This window comes from Vulpes vulpes, chromosome 9 (assembly GCF_048418805.1).
Source record: "Vulpes vulpes isolate BD-2025 chromosome 9, VulVul3, whole genome shotgun sequence".
Lineage (NCBI taxonomy): Eukaryota > Metazoa > Chordata > Mammalia > Carnivora > Canidae > Vulpes > Vulpes vulpes.
The window spans coordinates 66,045,091-66,071,090 of NC_132788.1; the positions used below are offsets into that span (position 1 = coordinate 66,045,091).

Here is a 26,000-nt window from a genome sequence, read left to right on the forward strand (position 1 = left end):
AAGTTCAAATCAGTGAGGTATTTACAACTCCTGGTAGAAATAAGAGTAATGAGGGCACCTGGGTGGCTCAGTCGGTTAAGCATCTGGCTTCGGCTCAGGTCATGATCCTGGGCTCCCTGCTCAGCAGGGAGTCTGCTTCTCCCTTTCCCTCTGCCTTTTCCCCTGCTTATGCACGCGCACACACTCTCTCTCTCTCTGTCATATAAATTATCATAAAAAAAGAAAGAAGAGTAATGAAAGGTGCCAACACACAAATTCAGCATCAGATATTTTTCTGGCACAGAAATAACCAGGAAGAGAAAGAACGAGACAGGAAATGGCAAAAATCACTGTAGTTAAAGCCATTAATTCAGTCTTTACTGTACAACCTTTTCTCACCTACTCATCCCAGAGGGCATGGCCTCCTCCCCATCCATGCCTGATTAATAAAAGGAAAAGTCTATGCTTACAGAGTTTACTGTGGCCGAACAGCAAGCACACCAAGTGAGGAGCTGAGCTGGCAGTGCGCTAGCTTTAGTTTAGCCACTATCTGGCTGTGCAAGCTAAGTCCAGTCACTTAACCTCTCTGAGCTCCATACCTGAGAGAACTGAACCAAATTCAGTTTTATGTCTGTGATTCAAACTCTCACGAGGTATATCTGAACCATCTCTTAATGCTTTTGAGATGATGGTGGTAGATATTAGACTAGACAACATATTCTATCTGATAGCTCTATCCCACCCAAAGTAAGGTATTATTTGGTCTATCAAAAGAAGTAATAGTTATTTGAAGAGGAAAAGCAGGAAAGAGACTTTTTAAAGTCTAATAATTTTTTTTCAGGATGCTCAATTTGCCAAGCAGTTAAATTCCCTCATTTATATACTTTAATTGTATTACATGTATTGCAAAGTAAGTATATGGCAGGAAACGCTGAAAATTATTCACCAAACAAAAAATATTTCAGAGGCCCCCAAATCCCAAATAAAAGGACCAGTCATTGATCCCCAGGATAACTGTGGATAAGTAAAACTAATTTGAATACATAAGCACAGACTATCAGATGACATTTTAATTTTCTGATCTCTAGATCATTTTCCCAGATGAAAAGCCACGGATATAGTATACTCCTAATCCCATTGTAGGCCTGCAGCTAGACAGTGTCAACGAGCACTTTGGAATTCACAATGCAATTTTTTTAAAAAATTTTTTTTTCACAATGCACTTTGATAATATTTTATATCATCCCTCACACTCAATACCTTCCAACACGTGGACCAAGAGAACAGTGTTTTTTTGTTTTTGTTTTTTTACCAATTTCAAACTATATCAATGTAGTTATTTCTTTTTGCATTGATGCTTTGCATGCACATAGAAAAAGCTCTTTATAAATATCAACACTGAGTTTCGGAGATAGGTTAATGACCAGCATCAACCACAATTTCAGTTGAGATTCTAAACAGTGAATGATTGAAATCTTATCACAGTTTAGAAAATCTTTATCTAGAGGCAGACGGGATCTCCAAGGACAAATGGCAAACAAACTCATGGGAAATGCTAACATAGACACAAAGGACTCAGCTCATGCCCAGAAGGCACACTACACAAAGTCAGATACTGGACACTGCAGGGACTAGGGGACAGATCACAGTGTTCACTGGAAGGGTGTCATGGAAACATCACCATGGGACATTTAAAAAAAAATGAAATTAGGACCTCAGCATTATCCAATTCATCAATGGAAATGAGCTGGAAAAGAGAAAAAGGGGAGAAAAAGAAGGAAATGTTAGGAAATACCAGCAAGCGAAGTGTTAGAAATTTCGTCTGAGCACGGAGTCTCCCAAGTTGGAGCATCGCTAGACGGGGACCACTTGAAGAGGTGCAGGGATTTGGAGTACTACCCACCACAGCTCACGGTGACACCTGCTCTGCACCACACCGCTCAGGATGAGGGCAGGATGCTGTCAGGCTTATGTACATGGCAGGTATCAAACCTCGAAGGTCACTTATCAGAGTTCAGAGGGCAAATTACCCAGTCAAGAACCATGGTCTTTTGGAAGAGGGTGGAGAGAGGGGAGCCAAAGACTACAGTTGGATCAACATAGCTTAGGAGAAAATTCTCTTTTGATTCATTTTACCATTCAATGGGGATCTGGAGTCCAAACTGCGACTGGGCTAAATGAGAACAAGGTTCAATTTCAGTAAATAGTATGACCAACATATCCTAAGACCAAAAGCTCCAATCCTGGTACTAGTGGTGATTAAAAAAAACATTTTCCCCCAAAGATGATTATAGCCAACTCAAGTGATATTAGTAACGAGTAAACGATTACCATCAAGTTCAAGAAAAAGAAAAAAACTAGAGCATTAATCACAACTGTGCTTGTTTAAAAGGGGAGAGATAATCCTCAAATTATTTTTATTATGCTTTGTTAATAGTATATTTGCAAATTTAAGTTCCTTATTAGAAATCTTGGTAGCTGGAAGTGCTAATACTTTATTCACACAGAGAAAAGAAGCATTGGTAATTAACAGGTACTGCCAATTTGTATGAAAAGAAACACCTGACATTACTTGAGGTAAAAACTCTGTAGTAGTAAAACAGCTACAACTATTTAGAAGAGAAAATAGATTTTAAATAAATTCTGAGATATTCTTTTATATTAATTCTTGTCTTCTGAATTTCTTTCCAAAGCTCTTTCACTAATAAAAAACCTATAGTAGACCACAGAGAAGACAACATATAACTATGCTCTCTTTTCAAGCTGGGTCTAAGGGCTTTTGATATTCTTTGAGTTATAGAGAGATTCATTAAATTTTAGAGATGGTTAGCTATGGGAATTTTTAATTTTTTTTAAATAAAGACATGGTCTAATTTGTGGATTAAAAGCAGAGTTTAGTAGGCATTGCACACAAAGAGTAGTGGCAAAGTCCTGATATAATTTTAAAGTTTATTAACTTTGAATACAAAGGATAGCAAGACATTGTAAGCCTCATACAAAACCGTATTTCACTGTTATTTTGGTGATCATTTTTAATATTTATATTTACCACTCTATGAGACAATATTCATTGTTGGTCCTCTACATTTTAGAAACATAATATATATTTTTATTCCTAAATGATCATGATGAAATTTTTGTGACAATCTTCTTCTAGCAGCCCTGAGCTTGGCATCATATGTGATAGTTCTTGGACAGGCACTTCTCAGAGTTGACCAAGGCAAGAGGACAGATCGCTGGCTACTTACTGACTTGATGCTTTCTTTTGGGACCTGAACAAAACCACAGGTCGAGGATGACCCTGGGACAATCACAATTTGTAAAGCCAGTTTGCCATTAAGTGGAGACTATTTTCAATTAGGTAAGACATCACAACTGAGCTGAAGATGAGATGTTTAAATTTTGCTATGTGCAGTGCTGTCAGGGCCACTGCCCCATGTCATTACATAATGAAGTAACAATCAAAACTTTAATATTAAAATTGTGGGTGGACTTCAAAACATTCAAATGGTGTCAATCACCAGTGACAGAATGGAGAAGAGCAAGGACTTTAAAGTCAGGGTGTTCCAGTTTGAATTCCTGGCTCCCCCATTATTAGCTGTGTGACCTTAGGCAAGTTTCTCAACCTCTCTGAGCCTAAGTTTTCTCCTCCATGTATAAAATAGTAACAATATTGCTATCTCTGAGGCTGACCTGATGTAAGGTAAGACGTATATTTAGTATAGCAGCTGGCACCTAACGAGAAGTCAAAAAATGTACTTTAAGACACCAATGGGGTATGCACAGCATTTAAAAAACCTCAGTCAGTCTTACAGTGATTCTGCTATGCTTTAGTCAATCTGGTAGTATGAGTGGTAGTACTCAATGGTTTTTTTTTTTTCTTTCCAGACAAGTAGATCCATACAAGCACACCAACGTTTCAACATTTTTTAACAGGATAACAAAGAATGATCTCTGCTTTCATTTCATCTGTGACTTGGACAATCCAAAATATTAAATGAAAACATGAATAAAGACATCTATGTCTCATCATTTTTGAGGATTATGGCTTAGAAGACAAGAAAACTTGGCCCACAGATAGGGTGAACACCACCTGTGGGATGGGAGGAAAGGGCGGTACACTGGCGTTCAGGACCCTGGCTTTCTTGATCCTGTCACACACTTGCCATGTAACCTTGGGAAGTCACTTCAGCTCTCCGCCATGGCCTCATGTATGGAGAGAGGGCTGGACAAAAGGATGCCAGACCAGACTATGGCCATGAAGACTCAGGACCAGGCAGAGAGGCAGAACAATTCTGGACATCCCAGGAGGGTGTTAGTCATGGGACAAATTCTACTTAAAAGACAACTAATAGGAAAATTGGGCCAGGAAGACGGAAATGACCTCACACTTGCCCTTGTGCCCTGAGCATCCAGTCCAAAGAACACCTCATTTATTTTATCAACTAAAGCCAACTGGTTTGCCTGAGAAAGGTTAGTTCTTTGGCTCTGGGTTCCTTCCACTCTTGAAAGAGCTGGCCTGCCCCATACGTCATGGATCTTTAGTCAAACAGGGACAGCCAGCAAAGCATCAAAACCATTTTCAAAAAGCTTTACTAAAACAGGACGAATTTAATACCCACTACCGGAGCGGAAGAAATGGAAATGGTTTAATGCAACACCCCCCCACCCCCCACCAACTCTTTTAAATTCAATGTGAATAGCTAAGTAGCATTTTCCCACAAAGTATGGAGCCAGAAGCATTCTAAGTATGTGCTATAGGTACTAAAGATGTTGACTAACATGGGTTTCTGGAAAGTCTTCCTTGGTTGCATGGCATTTTCCACATCTGCCTATGGTATTTTCATATTCAAGAAGGGATAGGAGAGCCCCAACCAGACTGGAAAGACATGCCATCTTTCCTTTAAGACTCTCTGCTTGGGTGTGGCTAATTTCTTCACCAGCTGAAAAAAAGAATGTGAGCCAGGGACTAAGAACCTCTTCTAAACTCTGACAATTTACTCTTTTATAGTGATTTCCACCTACTGCCCTCTTAAAGTCCCAGGCTCTATCATTTTTCATAAGCTTTATAACAGATAATTTTACAACATCTCAGACCCAGTATCTCCCATGGTCTGTGACGATGTTCTCCCAGTTAGCACCATCAGGCACGGAACGTGAGCAGGGAAGCATACCTTCCCTGTGTCCCAAAGACTCTGAAGTACTTAATTGCCAAGCAACAGACTCGACTCCTAGCTTTTCTAATTTCCATGATATAAAAAAAAAACAAGAGAAATGGAAGTATAATCACAACTTGTAACATTTGTGGGAGTAGAGACCAAGTTTACTATAAAAATCTCAGTCACAGAAATGAACAGATATTCTAAAGAAGAGAAAACTGGTCTCCACATTTTAAAATCAAGTTTTAAGCCCCCAAAGCTACAAATATACTCATAGCTAGTTATGGCCCTTTTGGTGGATTGTATCTTATCATGAAGAGTGAATTTCTGTAACTAGAATTATATTTTAAAAATGTTTCTTAAAACTCACTTTAAGAAAAATAAAGATCTGAAATAAATGCTAATTGTTGTCTGGTACTCTCTGCTATTAACCTTTGCCCATTCCTTTTGTTTCAGTGTAAGACCTACAATAGGCATCTCTACAAGTGTTTGTATGAACATGACATCTTATCATTTCTCATTTTTACAAGGGGTCCTTCACTTGTATCATTTATATTTATAAACTCTTTTCTAGCAGGTTTCTGCCAGAAAGTTGCCACCAAGCTACACTAATTTCCTAATTAGTTCACATTCATTCACCTTTTAATTTATGTATTTTTAAAATTTATAGTGATATTTCAAAGCCTTGTGATTTGGGGATGGTGAAGGAATTTATACTGCAAAGGGCTTGTATACTTTGCTGTTTTATTTTTCATATTTTCACATGTGAAACTGTTCTAATATTTAGATAGAATATTGCCTACATCAGAAATCAAGATCCCTACAAACTGCTATACTTGGAATAACCTGGTTGCCACCACCCACTATGACAAAGGCGGCTGTGATTTAATTATCGAGGTTTCTTACAAGGATGAATCAGTGACTTACTGGGTATTTTGACAAATCAATGACATCAGTGGATTTACCTACTCAGAAAATGCTACTCAAGTGGCTAGGAAACTAATGGTGAACATACTACCTTCAAATGAAAACTGGTGGAATTTTGGTATCAGGCCTCAAATTTTTTTTAAGGGAGGTGGGTAGAAAGGAGGGGCAATGAGATTGTTTTTATCCCACTTGGACCAAAATCAAAAGTGTGAGGAATGGTCTCTGCCATCTTCACTCACTGCCTATGCCAAGAAGCAGCATGTCCCAGGGATTGCCCATTTCCCAGTCTGAGCTAGAAATGGTGATGTGTTTGCCTGTCCTAATTCCAGTTAGAACTGGAGGGAGTTTCTTAGTACACTGGAAGGATTGTGCAACATCTCACCAGAAAGAAGCAAGAAAACCCACAGGTATGCTTAGCTGGAACCCAAAACTCAGGAATGCAAACCTTGATACACAAGAGGCATTTGCATTTCCACTGGGAATTTAGATGAAAAATCTTATTACTATTTCTCTGACATTAAATTACCTAGCAATCGGCCTATAAGACAACTAAATATATATGACTTTTAAAAGAGAAGGCATATGATTTAGCTACCTTTCATGACAGGATAATTAGCTTTAAAAAATAAGTCCCTTCGGGTCAATATGCCTGAATACAGTGGATTTCTAACCCACCATCCCACTTCAATTTAATAGCGAAACCTTGTTTTGACAAGACAATAAAGTTCAGTACCTTTTCTCCATAGCCTCTATCTTTGGTCATCATTTCTCGGAGAGTCTGTAGGACCTTAATGCAGAGTTTCTCCTCATTCTCCTCTAGCAGCTGTTTAGTATGCTTTATTAACCTGAATGAGGGAGTGGGGGGAGAACCATGCATTAGGTCCCTGAAATGATCTTTAAATTAAACAAACACACACTTCACAAGCAACTTATTGTAAGTAGTCAGTTAATGAACAAATATTTATCAAGGACTCCCAGGTTAGACATGCTTCGGTGCATTCACTTGTAGGGATAGCAGCCAGTTAGGGGCTCAATGGCGTCTAAACAGCGACACCCACTGGTCAGTAACAGCAAAAGGGCTCACGGGCAGGACTCTACTACACAGGGGGGAGAGACATTGTAGGGAGAGGAGATGAAGGACAGAGGTCCATTCAAGCCTGTGAGTTTATGGGGTGTGGCTTTTTATCCACTAAGGAGTGCTGATATCACTAAAATACGCCACCAGTATAAAAAACCCCATGAGAATGATCATTAAGGAGAATAAACACTGTTCCTTCCTCCATAGTCTTTCTTGTCCTTTGAGGGGACCAGCAAAGTGTGAAATTCAGAGGCAGAGTCCATTCTCAAGTTAAACAACCAACCAATCAGAGATTTCTGATCATGGAACCAGTTGTTTCTTTTAGATCATGTCCCAAGGCATAAACTAAGAAACCACAAAGATGTTAAGAAAAGACTGTGGGGAAAAAAAAAAAAAAAAAAGAAAAGACTGTGGGGTCTTGGTAGGTCTGAGCTTTTTGAGGGCAGAAGGGCCATGACTTCTCTTCATCTGTATTGAAGCCCACAGCAGGCACTGTCAGTTCTTGTGGCACAGAAGATGATCGGTTATGCAGTTAAAAGGAGAAATTCTCACCAAAACAAGTTTAAGTACATCCAAACCCACAAACTTAATTTAGAAGGTCAGAACAGGACTCTAACACATGACCTTGTACTCATCAAAGTCAAAAACCAGGCAGGCGTCTGCCTCTTCATGAACAAGTGCTTTGTCTGGTCAGCAGGGCTCTGCAACCGACCACCCCAGAGCGGGAGGCTGCTTACTTGCAAATGAAGCCACCACTTTCGCACTTTCTTCTGGCATCTGTGTTCTCTGGGAAAAGCAGCTCAGGTCTGTGGAGCACATCCACGAGCACAGATAACTCTGCCTGGACCAAGGGCCTTAGACGGTCCTCCAGGGCTGAGACGATGTCCTGGAACAGAAGTACAGCTTTGGTGATCAGTTCAGGCAGAGGCTCACTACAGGGGGGTGAGAACATTCATTTCTGACCTCAAAAATGACCACAAGCTAGGCAAGGTTAGAGTACCCTATTAGTACTGTCTGGTAAATTTCTCAAATTATTAAACAGTGCCCCAGCGGTATGTAAAGCCCTAGTTCCTGAGGCAGAGAACAAGGTAAAAACAGCCCCACCAGCCCTTCTATTGAGATGATCCTTATGCCACTCAAGGGATCATTCCACAAACTTCAAAATATGATGCAAAAAGTACATTCAACAACATGGAAAAATGTCTACAATGTGAGAGTGAAAAAAATGGTTAAACAATACCACGGATTATATGATCCAATTTTTTAGAAACAACATTACTATCTAAAGGATATATACCAAATATTATCAAAACATCACTACTGTTTTTTTCTGGGTAGTAGGATTGCAGATGATTCTAAATTTCTTCCATAAATGGGTACTTGTGAGTACTAGCAAATTATTTCCAATGAGCACGTATTATTCACATAATAAAAAGTCATACAAAAATGAGCACACAAATGAATGAACATGCTGTATCAACATGCTAAATACATGTACCCTGATAGCATGATGGTCTTCAAATGCAAAACACATAGCTGTAGGAGAGGAAAACAGAGAGAAGTTGAAAGAGCAGCAAAACCAACACGACAAACACCATATAAAGGCAAATGGCAGAAAACAGATGAGAAATTATCTTCAAAAGATGCTAAAGTCTGCTGGATGGCTTGGTAGCTCAGAACCTAACTAGAAGCATGCTGGCTAAGACAGGGGCTGAACACAGCATGTTGGATGATATAGGCAGGCCTAGTTAACCAAGGAGATTAGCATGGGAAAGGCCATTTAAATTGCATTCAGCTCAACAGGAGATCCAAATTTCACAGGGAATGTTCAAAGAAGAACTGATTTATCTTTTACCCCAAAACTGAAACGAAAACATGTGAATATTATTTTCTTATATTTAACAAAATTTGTAACCACTCAATAATATTTAGGATACATAAAGAATGCATAAATCAATCAAATTCTTTGGCAGAGGGAAATTTTCCCAATAAGAGCATACTGTAATACCCCTTAATTCATATTGACGTTCACAAAACAGTCAAAAAGAGGGTCATTTTTGCAAAATTCTCTCACTTTCCCTTTTGAGAGTACATAAAGCTCTCTATGGCATTTGCAAAGGATTGAAGCAGTTCTTCAACATCAGATTCATCAAATCCTGCATCTTTTGCGAGGTTTGAACTTTACATTGCAATTTACTTGCATTGTATTGTCAAATGTTTAACATTCAGCAATCAAGGAGAGACCAACAGATAAGAATGGTGAAGCAATGGGTAGGGAAATATGCTGGTGTTAAGTGAGGGGGATGTATCAATGGGGATAAATTATATAAGCAGTCAGTCTGCAAGTGAATGTTCTTATATTATGATAACTTCTGCTGTCCTAGGCAATCTTGTAACTACAGAGACTCAGACAATAAATCATTAGATAAGGAGGATCCTTTGAGCCACTAGTCAGATCTTCATAACAAGCATTAGCTAGGTTACATATTTTATTCCCCAAGAATATACAATAAATCCAAGAAGAGCACAAGAAACTGGTGTGTTTGGTTGTAGGTAATTCATTTAGTTTGAACAGGCAAAAATATTGTGCATTCAAAGTTATGAATCTACAATATGCCTCCCCTTTAAAAATATAGTAGTCAGGAAGCACTGTATTTGTAACCAAATTATCTCTAAGACTGGTCTGTCACAGTAAGGACGAAAATATTTCCCTCACCTAAGAACTCCTTCCTACTTTCGCAGCTCTATGGGCTCCAGCCACACTAACCTTCCTTTGGTCTTTGGATGTGTCATATTCTGTCCCATATGATGTTCTTTTCACCTGCTGTTTTCTTCCCTTCTATTCCTTTCCTTAAGAAAGTCCTACATTCCTCTGATCTGATCTTGGTTCCAATGTCACTCCTCAGTAAAGCCTTCTTGGATCACCATCCCAGCTCTGGGCACAATTGGGTTCCTCATCAGCCTTCCATAGCACTTCTCACTTCTCTGCAGCATTGTCTCTCTTGTCATTTTACTTGTATCCATGTGATTAGCTGACTGTCTGTCTTCCAAAACTCGAGAAGCTATGAAGGCAAAGATCATTTGTGGCTTTGCTCACTACTGTTACCCTAGTGCCTAGGATGAGTGGGGCCGATGAATGCATCTCTAGGCAGGTTATGTAACCTCATGAAGATTCATTTATTTTATCTAATGATAACTATTACAGTCATAACAGCAATGACAGTAATAGTAATAATCATAATAGCAGCTGTCATTGATCAAGTGTTCACTACACACCAGCTCTATTCTATGCCACATATATGTAACCATATGTTCCAAAGATGCCCACTGCAATATATCTTCTCTTGCATGTTCTTCTTACACTGTATCACTGACACTCTTCCCATCAAATGGTGGTCTATATGACCCTTCCCTTGAACCTCGGTGGACACTTGTGACTGCCTTGACCAACAGAATTTGACACAAGTGATGCTATATGACTTCTGAAACCATGTCATAAAGGCATTATAGCTTCCACTGTCTGTCTCTCTCTCTCTCACTCCCTCTTAGTGCTGATCTTGGGACCTGGCACCATGCTGCAAGTAAGCACCAACCTCACATGGGGACACTACATGTAGATGCTTCCATTGACAACTCCAGTGAGGGTCCCAACATCAACTACCCAACATATGCAAGATTTTAAGACGAGTCCAACTGCAGCTGCCATCTTACTGAAACTACTACATTCAAGACCTTGGGTAAGAAACACTTTACTGGGATCCCTGGGTGGCGCAGCGGTTTGGCGCCTGCCTTTGGCCCAGGGCGCGATCCTGGAGACCCGGGATCGAATCCCACGTCGGGCTCCCGGTGCATGGAGCCTGCTTCTCCCTCTGCCTGTGTCTCTGCCTCTCTCTCTCTCTCTCTCTGTGTGATTATCATAAATAATAAATTAAAAAAAAAAAAGAAACACTTTACTGAGGCCAGCCAATCTCTAGAACAATAGAAAAGCATGAAATAATGGTTGTTGTGATTTGTTAGGAAGGCACTGAGAACTACCCTTGTAATCCTCATATCAACCCCCTGAGAGAGGTGTTACTATTATCCTACCTTACAAATGAGGAAACTAAAGCACAGAGAAATAAAGTAACCTTCCCAAAGACACATCATTTCTAAGCAATGGAGTTGGGGTTTGACCTTAGGCACTGGCCTGAGATCATGCCCTTAACTGCTGCAGCAGGCTCAACTTTAGTGTGAGAATCTCCAACTGTGGCCCAGGTTGTGAGAGAATCCCTTGAAGAGCTTGTTAAAGAAAGATGTCAATGTTAAGACGTATGTTTAAGTGTTTCACATACACCTAATACTCACTACTCTCCCCTTAACAAAAAGACAGATATCTTCATAGGTGTTAAGAAAAAAGTACAATCCAGGTAGAATTAGTAATACTTTATTTTCAGTTGAAAAAAAAAAAAAAAGCTTTTTTCTTAGGCATTATTATGCTTATCTGATTCAAGAGGCTAAATATTCCAGGGTGATAAAAATAATGAAGCTCTCATGCCCTTATTTTAAGTATCCTTTTGTAATACTTAAATATTCCTTCCTGATAAGGGCAGAGTCCCCATTCTACATAAAGAAATCTGTAAATCTATGAATAACCTTTAAAAACCATGACTTTGTTAGGAGCTTTTCTCTTCCCAAGTAGCTTTACATTTCTTGGTCCTACATGTATTACTGTACTTGACTATCCTCTCTCACATGCTGACATCTCTCTATGGCCAAACTTGGGTTTTTCTCTGGCTCATGGATGCACTGCTGTGTGGGAACCACATTAGGTCAGGCTCAGGTTCACTCCTCTCTGGACCAGGCATTACCTGCAATCTTTCAATGATATTCCGGTAGTCTCTAGAAGCCGCCAGAACAGAGTCTCTGCGAGCCGCGTTGCGGGCAGTCAGCCGCCAGTTCATGGCAGTTTTCTGTACAATGTTGTGGGACTTCAGAAAGAGGTTGTTGACTTGGCTGTCGAGGTCCACAGGAATAGCAATGGCCCGGCTCTTGGCTACACAGAACAAAGAAGACTCATGAGCCTCCAACTTGCATGGGAGAAGCCCCAAAGACAGACTTAACTACCCATCACCCCTCAGGTAGATTTTTCCATGCCCAAAACATGTCACTTGCATGGCACTGAATGTGAACACTGAGGAGCTCAAATGAACTTTTCCATCCTTTGGTCAGGGATTTTCAATGTAAATTCGGGGGTGGGGGGGGGGGGAGGCAGTAGCTTAGAGATATGTTAACATCTTCTAAGGTCAAAGTTTAGGCAAGTCAGTTAAACTTCAATGGTTTCTTCAGTGATTGACATCCTAAGGTATCTTATGTGTTCATACATTTTAAGAATTATCAAGATGGGGATTCATTTGGCTAACAAACTATTTTTTCCAAAAAGTCTTAGTGATATTCTACACAACAATCTACAAAATGCCAATTCAAGCCAAGCATAATACAAATGATAACATTTATAATAACATAAGCTATCCTTCCTATTTAGGTTCTTTTCTTCCCCCTCTTAAGCTCCAGTATAATCACGAGAAAAGTAACAATCAAGCCCACAAGGGGGGATATTCTACAAGACAGCTGACCAGCATTCTTGAAGACTGTTAATGCCATAAAAAACAAGTAAAGTCTGAGGCACTGTTGCAGACCAGAGGTGACTGGGGAGCCATCACAACTAAATTCAACATGGGAGCCTAGACTAAATCTTGGAACAGGTAAGGGACATTTACGAAAAAAAGTGGTGCCCAGTCTGGAGTTTAGTTTATAGCATTGGGCCAACATCTGTTTTGTAGTTTTGACCAAAACATCCTGGTGATGTAAGATGTTGACAGTAGAGGAGACTGGATGAGGAATATATGAGAACTCTGTGTGTTATCTTGGCAACTTTCCTATAAGTCTAAAATTATTCCAAAATAAAAAGTTTAATTAAAAAAGGTAAATAAGACCAACAATCCTTTTTTCCATATGGAAAATCCAACAACCTCCAAAAAAACAAGACAACGATTTCCTGTCTTCAATGCTTTGTGAGACCAGAAGCAAGGAAGGTGCTATATTACCTGAATCTAATTGTAAAAATGACACCAACACCCTGGAAGAAGCAATCTGAGAAGCAATTGTTTAAATCCCAAAAAAACAAAAAACAAAAAACAAAAAACAAAAAACCACACAGTTTGAGGAAAGGAACCATCAGCCAGCCAACAAATTTCTGACACTTTAATAAAGCAGGTGAGAAATCTGGGGAAACGATACAAATAACATAAAAATAAAAACCAGGATGCATAGCATATAGTTAGCTAGCAACTATGTGCCTCGGATAATCTTTTTGAAGATAAACCATGAAAACAGTAAACTTTGGTGTGATTTTAGACAGGAGGAGGTATCCCTCAAGGAATACAGATCTGAATTCCTGCGGTGCTGTGCTGTTTTCATGCTTTGCCACTTCACAGACATCACCTCCCTCCATCTTTTCTCAGTGCCAAGACAATTAAAACATTGCATCTTCCTAATGAGCATTGGGCTGGTCAACTCAGCAACCTGCCCAAACTTTACACAACAACTTCATGATGTATGATCCTGTATGGGCAGAGGAGTGAGTTTTGGTGATACTTTCTCAGAGCCCTGGTTCTGAGATATCACATTATGAACCTATAATGTACACACTTTCAAAAGCCTCATCTCTTATTGTGACGTAGTGCTGTGTAAGTAATAAAAAGACACCAATACCTACCAGACAAGACTCAGGGAAATCAGGATGGGGTGACTGAAATCAGGCAGGAAACCCTAATAAATACTATCTGTATTTGCTGGACAGCTACTAAACAGTACTAAGAACCCTCCTGCTTCTTCTGCTGCCTGTCTGCAGGATCTAAATAGCTACTATGGGGAGATAACTTTTCTTAAATTTAGGCGGGAAGATGATTCCTTTGCTTAACATTTATGAAGAGGAGCAGGACTAAGGAATAGAGTCTGATTAAGTCAGGGTGAAGGGAGCAGTAATTTTCATGACTTCCTTTCAAAGCTGCCAGAGAAATGACGAGGGAGGGGTGGGGAGGAAGGAAGGGAGCACCATTTATCATCGAGAGGCAAAAGGGATCAGTGTACTATTTCTGAGAAAGGATGTTCCTTGGGATCTGACGTGTACTTTGCAGGAAGTTTCCATAGGGTCAAATACATTTACTAGAGTAAACTAGTTTCTTGAATGAGAAACTTTTCAGAGCCTTGAATTAGCTCGTGTGTACTGTGACTTGCCAAGAGTTGCCTAACATTGAACCATGTATAGATTCTTCTTCTTTTTTTTTTTTTTTCATGCATAGATTCTTATTTTTCAAAGCCTAGCTTTCTTTAGGACTTACTGGCTCTTAACTTTGGGAGATGCTGGCTTGGTAGATAAAAGCAAGGGTTAAGCAATCAAGAAGACCTCAGTGCTAGTTCTGCCTCTGCAACTTTCTGAGAGCAGGGCTTTAGAAGAGCTAGAATAAGTGCTAAAGAAACAGCAGCCTTTATTACTATTAGGCAATTCATTTTCATTGCACTCAATCCAAACTGCACTGATATCTTACCCACATCAGAGAGCACCCGAATACAGCTCTCCACAGAGGCTTTTTGGCTTGGCATTAACCAGTTGCAGTGGTAAACTCGGAACACACCTTGCAGCAGTTGCACAAAGACAGGCTGGCGAGTCTGCAAGGAAGAGAGGCCAAGAGACAGGTAGTATGACTTTCCCACAGATCACTGATACGCTGATCAGAAACAGACATTGCACTGAACCGTGCGTTAATGGTAAGACTCTTTGCAAGAGTGAGAAGGGGTGACCAGTTATGAGCAGGATTCCAGAAGTTGCCTAGCCCAAGGAGGAAAAAATCAGAAGCATTTTAAGGTCATCTACAAACCTGACACCATCCAAGTCTGACCAGAAGAACAAACAGTGGAATCATTGTCTGAAAATGGGTATTCTTATCCAGTTACCAACTGGCTATAGGACTTGAGGCAAATTACCTCAGGTCCCTAAGCTTTAACTTCACCCAATACATTGAATTGAGGCAGATTAACCCAAAGTTCTTTCCAGACACTATTTCCTATAAGTAGAACCTGTGTTTTTAATCAGCAAAAAACAAACTGATAAGTGGGTCTCACCGAGAATGCTTACTTATTTCTAGCAATGTCTCCAATGATATTAAACAGAAGATAGTTCTGATGGTTATTCTAAGTATTCATTTACTAATAAGTTAACTCTATAGTAGGATCTATCCCTATGACAGTATAAACCTATACTCTTTTTAAAATGAAAGAACAATGTTTACTTAATCAGTTTGACAGTGATTTCTGAATGCATTTCAAAGTTATTATGGTCTTTATTCGAAGCTACCTGGGTCAGGGTAGCTTTAGACCTGGAAGGCAAGCATTATTGTGTAGAGTGAGTCACTCCACTGGTTTTTAATCTGGGGGAAGAGGACTTGGGTAGTCCCTCCAAAAAACAGCAAATATAGCAAAGAGAAAAAGCACTGAAAAACTTAGGTTTCTGAGATGGAAAAAAAAACAACAGAAAGTGCTGGGCAGGGGGAGGAATTCTATTAGATGAAAATACAGCAGGTTAATAAAAATTCAGAACCTGTTCTATGAACAATGTTCAGAAACTTACACATAATAAGTGCCACATTCTTCAAGCAAAGTTCATTTAGGACTTCAACTAACAACCCTGTGGCACACGAAATTGCCTTATGCTATAAATAAAAACTGGAGCCCCAGAAACGGTAAAAGAAAGTATACAAAAGAACTAATAAGTGGTGGCAGAGCAGTGAGTTGGCTTCTTTGTGCTCCTTCCACTAAGTTCACCTGCAAACCAGAATCTCATTTTTTTTTTTTTTTGGAAGTACTTTCTGTTCTACACCTCACAGCCACCCAAGAGAGCAAACTGTTACTAATAGAGGACAGGATCATAGAGATCCTGAGACAATGGCTGAGAAACCCTGATATTAAGCTCCTGAGCACAAGGGTCCCATAAGAGAAGCCATTTATGGAGAACACTTCCCACGTGCTAAGTGCTTTTTGCATATCTCACTGTACCCTTCTCACCATGACCCAAGAAAGTAACAGTGGTATCATCACCCATCCCACTGGCTAGTATATGCTGGAGTTGGGATGAGAACCCAAAACCCAAACTCAAAGAAAAAAGTATCCTTTGACTAAATTTATTCAAGTGAACCAATATTTATTAGGCCTCTGCTCTGTTCCCATCTGACCCCTGGATAAACAAAAGATGAATTAATTGGCCAGGGTAGCTACCTCCTAATTACCCCTTCCAATGGGCAATCTGGGGGCATGAGCTCATGTGACCTCTTTGACTAAAGAACATGGTTACCCATCACCTTCTTCATAAAATCCTCCCTTTTCTGGGATAATGAAGCCCTGTTTGTTCTTAATCCCATCCTGTGTCTGTGATAAAGACCTTCCTCTGGCCTCTTTTGTATCTTGTCTTTAATTATTTGCACTCTGCTCAGTCTCTTTTAGTAAACAATTTCTATTTCAATCAGGAAATGTTTATATTTGGATTCTACTATTTCCCTCTCCTGTGTCTCACAGATACATTTATTATCTCAAAGAGTTAACATCTACTAGGTTCCAGGCTCGAAGCAAGAATAGGGACAGAGCAGCACCTGAGGCAACTGTGCATATAAGGCATAACTATGCCTTTCTTACTGTACCTTACAGTCTAGTGGGGAAAAGCACAAGTTCCTATTTATAAAGCACCTCCTATGTGACAGGCATTATGCCAGATGTTTCATAAACATTATCTCTAGTGCTCACAAAAACCTGCAAGGTTGGTATTATGTTCCTGTTTCAAATGTAAGCAAAGAGGTTCTGAAGTTCAGTGACCAAGGCAAGTCCAAAGAGCTGGTAAAGGGCAGAGTGAGGATTCGAAACCAGCTTTATCCTGCTCAAAAGTCTCCAAAATTGTATTCTTCCTTCCTGGATCCCACAGTTCCAGCTCTTCCTAGGCATTCCACTGGCAACATAAATGCAACACAGACAAACCCAAGTTCACCATTTTCCTTCCTCATATGTTTGAGTTTAAAGAAAAGAAGGAAACAAACAAAAAAACAAGGAAGGAAGGAAGCCAGGAAGGACATAAAAATCTAGCTGGAGAAATGAGGCATATGATTTTCAGCATATAAACAAAAAAAGACAGGCTATGAGAGCACCAAAAATAGCATTCCTTGAAAATAAATGCTTTAGAAATCCATTAGCTCCCCCTTAGAAAACAAAGCTAAAACTACTTTGGACTTTGTATTCTAAGTAGATATAGACAACCTGGGTCTCACTAGGAACTTACAACATTGATATTGAAGACTCATCTCTCTGACAGTTCTGGCTTATTAGGTGGTCCAAAAATTGGTTTCAGACTAAAGGTAATATGAGCAAAGAGTAGTGACCAAGATGGAAAACCAAAAGTTCCTGTTTAATGGTTTTCCAATTAATTTGATTGATTTACTTTGACATTTTGGTTTTGCAATACTGTTTCACAATCTATAGAAGAATGGGCATTGCAGTGGTGATTGCCACTCTAAATTATAAAAAGAAGCAAGTCCAATCTTAGTAACCAAAGCAGCTTTCTTAGTTGGCTCTTGGTGTAATAGTACTTGGTGAGGAGCATGTTCTGGTCTCTAGTAACTCATGAGCTTGGTTTCTTCTTCTCCTCCTTTTTTTTTTTTTTTTTTAAAGATTTTATTTATTTATTCATGAGAGACACAAAGAGAGAGAGATAGGCAGAGGGGGAAGCAGGCTCCATGCAGGGAGCCCGATCCTGGACTCGATCCCGGGATTCCAGGATCACACCCTGAACTGAAGAGAGACATTCAAATGCTGAGCCACCCAGGTGTCCCACGCGCTTGGTTTCCAACTGGTTTCTGCTTCCTAATTACTCAAGAATATATATAGACATTATCCCACTAAAAATTCCATACTTCAAGTTTTTGAGTCAGAGAGAAGTAGGTTGAAATCATGGTTATTCCACCTAATGGCTGTGACTCTGAGCATGGTAATTAAACTTTCTGAGTCTCACTCAGCAACAAAATGAGGATAGTATCTTCTACTTCATAGGTTGCTTTGGCTTACATGAACTCTTTGTATATTAATGACATGTAACAGTATCTAATTAATATACCAGTGAGTATTATACTGACCATGAATCACCCTTCCCTTGGAGAATTTACCTTCGTTAGGATTATTTGTCTGTAGTCCAACAACCCTGGGCCTCCCATCAACCCTAGGACAGCCTCTACTTCTTTCCATGACAAGGATGGTTAATATTTCTCTTCTGACCAATGGAGACTAAGATCAGCTTTTATTCTGCAGGCTGTACGAATGCACCTGCAGTAAGACTTGCAAGGCAGTTGAGCCAGATATAAGTTATAAAAATAAGAATGATTTTTCCAAGTCAAAGAATGAAATAATCTCCAAGGCTCCATGGATTTGTACCTTTGAAACTGGAAGTACAGTGAGAATCCTCATGCAAGGCTGCTGCAGAGCACAACCCCAGGAGCGCCACACACAGTGGAGTACACATGCCAATGGAGTCACGCCATGTAGCAGCCCCGGTGCCATGGCTGTCACGGCTTCTCACGCTATGCACCACTTTGGATGCACTCTAGGCACACACTTGGGAGTTAGAATGGAGATCTCCAAATGTGTTTTTTAGAAAGTGTTAATAACATGCTAGCATGTATCTGAAAGCTGCTTCTCCTTCTGAGGTTGTAAGGGAGCAATCAATAAGATTGAAGGGAGAAGAAAAGGCATCTTAAGGGAAAAAAAATAAATAAATCACTGATAGAATTATCTGGTATGGAAAAGCATCCTCAGGTGCTTCCTTAGCCGAGGGGCCCTCCACAGAAAGAAAAGCATCTTGTATGAATGCCTTGCAGAATGGCTCATGTACAGCTGCTCAGTGCCAAATCTGCACCAACAGTCACTGCTGAAGCTCGGCCATGAATATTCTGCACCTGCACTTGTGTTTCTTACCTGCAGTGTCGTGCTCTGGTCTGAGAAGGGAGAACTGAAGAAGGTAGTAACAATACTCATGACAATTTCAGTAACGTACTTCTCCAAAATTGAGTCTGCGTGTTTCCTGTCACTGGTGTTGTTACAGGCCTGCAAGGCAATTGGATGCTTCAGACAGACATTAGGCCAAAACCTGCAAGTCAGTTGTAGAATTCAGAAATCTGTGACCACTCCTGCTGGATACCCTTAACAAATGAAAGGTAAAGGCTTATAGGTCAATATTTCTACCTCTAAGATATTAAAATAACAATAACAATAAATCAAGCAGAAAAAGAAGCCAGTCAACTCAGATATAACATATTGATGGACAAAACATTAAAATTGGTATGGGACCTAAAAGGCCATTGCTTTCAAGTTCCTAGCCACGTGTGGCGTATCTAAAACCTTAAAAGGCAACAAAAGGCATAGTACCTACAGTTGTCTTTACTTTCCCCTAAAAGTAAACTGTCTTCCTGGTTAAGCCATTCACCTGTTGTAGGCCATGGTTTCTTAATCCACATAATCAAGAGAATCAAATATATCAGTGAGGTCCACTGTGTGTGATATTCTCCAAATCTACAACATTCTTTCACGAAATAAAAATGTTATGGTAGCCTAACATACAGAGTGGTCAAATCACTATGTTGTACAGTGGAACTAATATAACATTATGTGTCAATTATACTTCAATTTTCAAAAAGTTACTGATTTACCAGAGGGGAGGGGGGTGGGGGGACAGGGTAACTGGGTGATGGACATTAAAGAGGGCATGTGATATAATGAGCCCTGGGTGTTACATAAGACTGATGAATCAGTGACCTCAACTTCTGAATGCATTATATGTTAGTTGAATTTAAATACAATTTAAATTTTTTTTAAAAAGTTACTGATTTGCAATGCTGTTGAAAGTAGTGGGCTGTGAGTCAGAGTCACTGCCTTTAAGTTTTGGGATAAGAAGAGACATCAGATTTTACTTGATTCTACTTAATTTTGCTGCTTACAATAAGATCAGATATTTAAAAGAAAAGGTTTAGAAAATACATTTTTAAAAATCAAGTTATATTACCAAATTCAATAGTCCTACAGTTTGAGACACTAACATTGCTTATAATAAAAATTTATGAACAGCAAACAAGAATCAAGTTTTATTAACTAACTACCATGTTCTAAGCTTAATGCTGAGCAGTTTGTAGGCAAATAAAGAGAATGAAGTTAGTTACTGATTTTACCTTTCTGAATAATGTCATGTAGAGGTCAGCAAAGTTAAGGTGGCTGCTTTTATGAATAAAGTTTTATTGGAACACAGCCATGCCTACATGTTTACATATTGTCATGGCTGCTTTCAAACTACCAGGGCAGAGTTGAGTAGTTGTGATAGAGACCAGATGCCCCACAAAGCTGAACGTATTTAATATCTGGTCCTTTCCAGAAAACTCTGCTCATCCCTGATTAAAAAACAAAACAAAACAAAACAAAACAAAACAAAGCAGGGGTGCCTGAGTGGCTCAGTCAGTTAAGACTCTGACTTTGGATCTCAGCTCAGGTCTTGATCTCAGTGTCATGAGTTTAAGTCCCACACTGGGCTCCAAGACAGGTGTAGAAGCTACTTTAAAAAAATATATAAAATCAAAATGAAACAGGCCTTCCATTACAATCTCTAAAACCTAGATTTATGGGGTTAAAAGACTAGGGGGAATTCAAGATTTAAAAAATACATATATGTCTGTGATACCAATACCTGAGTATTATGAAATAAAGTCCTTGATTAGGAATAAAACAAGTTCTTGTACATTCTTTGTCTTATACTGGTAACTGTACCATGAAGCAGAAAATATGACAATCTAGGACTCTACAATGCACTTCACATTATGTTTCCAAAATTAAGATTCGTCTCAAAATTATTCTTTCTTGGTTACTGGCACTTCTACCCCAAATCCACCACCACAAACCTCATACTGAATATATGGTATGCCTTGTTAGGTAGTAGGTCTTGTGGGCTTAGAATTAATGTTAAGCTTGGAGCAAAAACAAATCAAGAGTATGAAGCCCCACCCAACTGCTGGGTAGGAAAACAGATGCAAAGGCAAGTGCTTTACAGAATCCTCAACACCACACTGGAGGAGAGAAATGCTCAAGCTCAGGAAGGTGTCCGAGGAGAAATATCATCACGGAAAAGAAAACTTATAAATGTGGTTTTAATTTGTCTCAGATTATTATTCACAAATCAATTCATAAGAGATGAAAGGAAAAGCAGAAATAATCTATCTTCCCTGACATGGGATGAATAAAATCTATTCTCTGCTAGGAGTAAAAGGTAGAAAGAAATGAGACATATGCAAGGATAAGAGCCACATCTGCCTCCCTGTGCCTTACATTAGCAAGCTGAAATTATGTGGATATTTTCTCGATGCCTGCACTAAGGATGTCCAGACATGCGTGAACACACACTTCTGCTCTACCCCTCCATTCCAGATAGCCTTACCCTGCAGATGTCTACGAGGAAATTCTCAAACAATTTCCACATGTGATTGCTGGTGTAAATCTCCTTCATTTCCACCTCCGTATCCACATAGCAGTGATTAAGGAAGTTAATGTATGCAATTTTAACCTGGAGATAGAAACAGACCTTTCTGGAAAAACCAATTTGATATACGTGGAATAAGAGAAATGCAAATCAAAACTGTCAGAACAATCATTTTCATCTATCAGGTAAATAAGAGTCCAAAAGTCTGATAAAATGCTGTGTGATAAAAACACAATCTTGTCATTTTCTCCTTCATTAAAATCACCAGTTATAACCATCTCATTATATCCACATAAGTCAGGTGAACAACCATGTAGGGCAATTACAGTACATCCATACAATAAAGTTTTTAAGTAACTATAAGAAAGGAATGTGAAATCTCTTTATGGACTGATATGAAAAGAAGAATAGTGTACAAAGAATATCACCTTTTGTGTTTAAAAAAGGAGGAGGAGGGAGGGAGTGGAGGAATGTCTATATACAGAATTCTAGAAGGAGGTACAAGAACATAATAAATGATTTTCTGTGGGGCGGGAGGGGACAGATTAGAAGATTTTTCATAGTTAACTCACTTACAGTCTCTTTTATTTGAACTTTTCAAAATGTATTAACTTTTCAAAAGAATCCTCTAAAACACAGTAATATATATGAGATACATACTACATATGCTCTAAATATATGTATATTTAGTCTAAGACATAAATTAACAGTATATATTTTAAACATACAAAGGCAAACCATATACCAAATGATCCACTTTTTTGTTGTTGTCGTTTCTGTTACTAGCCAATATACATATGCAAGGAAATGGAAAGCTTGGACGGAATCCTTTCCAAAACCTAATGGGTATTTATTATGGGTGGTGGAATTTTTTAAGTCTCCTACTGGTTACATATAGTTTCTCAATATTTTATAATCGTCATTCATTATTTTTGCAACACAAATTTTCATTTTAAAGAATAAACCTGCAGAATATGTCTTACATGCTCATGAACTATATCTCAACCCATTCAATCTCATTTTTCAAATATTCATTCCAATCAAATTCTCTTTGCTCAACAGGCTGAATTATTAAGTTTCCAAGAGCAGAAGCACAGCAGCAGATTCCCAGTCTTCTCAAGGAGACCACAGGAAAGACTTTACATCCCCCCAACTTTCTTCATCCACATAATTGGCATTCGAGACAATGTTTCCACCAACTGAAATCTCAGTATGAAATGAGCTGCAGGTCTCTGCCCCATGAGGTCTCATCTAGGCCAGCCACAGCTCCACACGCCATGTGCAGAGCCATGAGAAAGGCTTGCTCACCTCAGGGATGCAGTCCTCATGGGTCACGACGCGGACGATGTCATCCAGTGGGAGCAGAGAGTTGCACTTTATCTCTGTGTAAACGTTCTTGCCCTCGGTACACACGGCCAAGAGCTCCACCAGGTGGATATGGTACATGAGAGGGCTGTTCTCATCCATCCGGTCCCGCTCTGACCTCATCATCTGGATCAGGGTCTGGAAAGAGGCTCTGTCGTTGTAGAACACAAGGACGTCCTCTCCCGAATTAACAAGCTATAAAAAGAACAGGGCTTGTTTATATTACAAGCCTGCAGAGGAGGTGGGGACACCATTTAAAAAATATCTATTTGCAGAGAAATAGAGATGCTCTGCCAGCATCTGCTTTCCAAAACCAGTCTCACCTATATTATTGAACTCATCTAAATTTCATTCATCGTTTCAATCAACAGATTCAGGTATATGACAGAGGCCTTAAAAAACTATCAAAGGAAGAGAAAGTCTGCAGACCAGCACTCATGTATCAAGTGGAAATGTGTATTTTAAGTTTACACTTGCATTTCCAACCTAATAGGCTATGATTTTTCTTTTTAAAACCATTTTCATCTTTTTATGCTTGAAAAGTAATAACTCTTATGACTCTTTCATGCACTGCTTTCTCTCTTCACACTTACAAATTATCCACTTCTCATTAAGATACACCTTCCTTTCAACCTCATCAAAAAATCAAGGCATTCTTACTTATACCTTGTCCCCAGGACTGTATAGGGCTTCTCATAAATCTACTTAAGATTAAATCAATTTCAGCACTCCATGAAATACAGAAGATCCAAAAAGGGCTGGCACAGAAGTCAAAACAAATACAGTAATATTTACATAGGAACAACTCACCTTTATAAGCTCTAATTAGGTGCCAGATACTGTGATAAATACTCCACATGGATTATCTAACCTCACTGTGCCTCAGTTTTGTCTGTAAAACTGAGGACAAAGATGATACCTAACTCATGGTGCTGTGTCATGAGATTAAATAAATGATTACATGCAAACTGATTAGAACGGTGACTAGGGTATCGCAGGCTTCCAGTAAATCTTAGCTATTATTGTCACTATTATTTCACTAAGTTGGCATCTCAGCTAATACCACCACACCATCATTTTATAGGAAGGCACACTTAGGGTTGGGGAAGTCAACAGTCATACCTCCAGTAAAGTAGGATGGCCTACAATCATATCTCAGATCAATTCTTTTAATTACAGTACTCTACCTTCCACCGGAATCCTATGTTTTTTATTAGATAGGATTATAAATGCAAATGTCACCTCAGCCATGACCATGTCTTGGCACTTTTTGATGAATTTCCCTTCTGCTTTGACGATCGTCTGCAAGAACTTTATGTACTGGACATTTCGACCATGAGTCTCAATGCAGTGGACAAAGTGCTGGACAACTCTCTCGTTGATCTCACTGCAGAGCTGGAAATTGTTCATGAAGATGTGCTGCATGGTTACTGCCTCCAGGATCTGGCACAAGAGTGAGGGCAGGAGCACAAGGAAATGGTCAAAACTCTGTGGCTAGAGCAGAGTACAAAGTGAAAAAGATAGTCTACCAAAACACACAGAGAGAAGAATTTTAACCCACAAAGAGGTATTCTCCTTTCTCACTTTCTGCCATCTTTTTAAAATCATAATAAACACACAGAAAGGGAAACAAATCACTAGTATTCAACTCAATGAACTACACAGGAAACCCCAGCACCCAGATTAAGAAACGAAATGCCTCGCCACCCAATTTAACTCCCATTTTGATTTCTGCAACCACAGATGAGTTTTGCCTGCTTTTGAGCCTCATATACTCTCTCCTGTCTGGTTTCTTTTGCTCAATAGTACATTTGCAATGCTGTCAACATGTTGTTGCATGTACCAGCAGTTTGCTCATGGTCAGTGCTATGTATAGTCCGTGGCATGAATAAACTACAATGTGCTTATCTAGTCTATTGCTCATGGGCATTTGGGGGCGTGTCCAGTTTTAGGTAAGTAGTTAATACTACACTCAGTACAAATAGTGCTGCTTTGGGCATTCCTGAATGTGTCTTCTGGTAAACTTTCATATATGTGCATTTCTGTTGGGTTTACACCCAAGAGTGGAATTGCTGGGTTGTAGAGCATAAACGTCTAGCTTGGTAAAGTACTGCCCAACAGCTTTCAAAAAATGAGAACAATTTCCATTTTACACTACAGCTTTTTCACACCCTTGCAGATTTATAGTGTTGTTGGTGTTTTTGGTCTTAGTCATACTTTGTTGTGCAAATTTTAGTTAATTTATACTTCTCTGCCGATTACCTTGTCCTGTTGTCTAGATTTCCTCTATGGATGATTTCATTTTAAACTTTTTTTTACCCATTTAAAAAAAGTGCGTTGTCCTTTTCATTATTGACTTTTTTGAGTTTGTTATACATTCCGGATAGGACTTCTTTACTGGACACATGTAATGCAAATGTCTTCTCCCACCCTCTGGTTTGCCTGTGGATGATCTTAATGATGTCATTTGGTGAACCGAACTTTTAAAAGAAGTCCAGTTTATTGATATGTTCCTTTATAATTAGTGCTGTTCGTATACTGTGTAATCAAACTTCAATTACCACCAGGTCATCAAGATATTTTCATGTTATCTTCTAGGAAGATTATTCTGTGTTTTTGTTTTGTTTTTTTTAACCCAGAGTAACTGAGTTTTATGTTTAGTGTGAGGCAGGGGACTTTAAACTTTTTATCTTCTGTCTTTTCTTTTCCCACACATAACAAAGAGGGAGTATTACTCACTAGTCTAGCAGTCCTTTCCTCCAAAGCTCAGCAGTCCTAACGAATGTGTGTATGCACGTGTATTTATAAGGATGTCCTCTGTAGAAAGATTTACAAAGCCAGTAGACATTGCCTAAATGTTCACTAATATGGGGATGGCTTTTAAAAAGTTACAGCCAAACTATGGAAT

General features: G+C 39.2%; 1 protein-coding gene across 8 annotated transcripts in view; it reads right to left on the reverse strand.

Moving 5' to 3' along the window:
• Nucleotides 1-26,000, reverse strand: part of ITPR1 (inositol 1,4,5-trisphosphate receptor type 1) — a 318,610-nt gene that overhangs the window by 116,242 nt on the left and 176,368 nt on the right. For 6 of the 8 annotated variants that reach the window (XM_072720366.1, XM_072720371.1, XM_072720368.1 and 3 more), the window contains 9 exons: nucleotides 24,335-24,535; nucleotides 23,036-23,287; nucleotides 21,686-21,811; nucleotides 19,186-19,314; nucleotides 14,730-14,850; nucleotides 11,991-12,175; nucleotides 7,881-8,029; nucleotides 6,799-6,910; nucleotides 1,694-1,726 (listed from right to left, as the gene is read on the reverse strand). In XM_072720366.1, coding sequence (XP_072576467.1) covers nucleotides 1,694-1,726; nucleotides 6,799-6,910; nucleotides 7,881-8,029; nucleotides 11,991-12,175; nucleotides 14,730-14,850; nucleotides 19,186-19,314; nucleotides 21,686-21,811; nucleotides 23,036-23,287; nucleotides 24,335-24,535 — 1,308 coding nt within the window. The remainder of the gene's footprint in view (nucleotides 1-1,693; nucleotides 1,727-6,798; nucleotides 6,911-7,880; nucleotides 8,030-11,990; nucleotides 12,176-14,729; nucleotides 14,851-19,185; nucleotides 19,315-21,685; nucleotides 21,812-23,035; nucleotides 23,288-24,334; nucleotides 24,536-26,000) is intronic. The other 2 variants (XM_072720372.1, XM_072720370.1) reach the window with 1 other exon arrangement.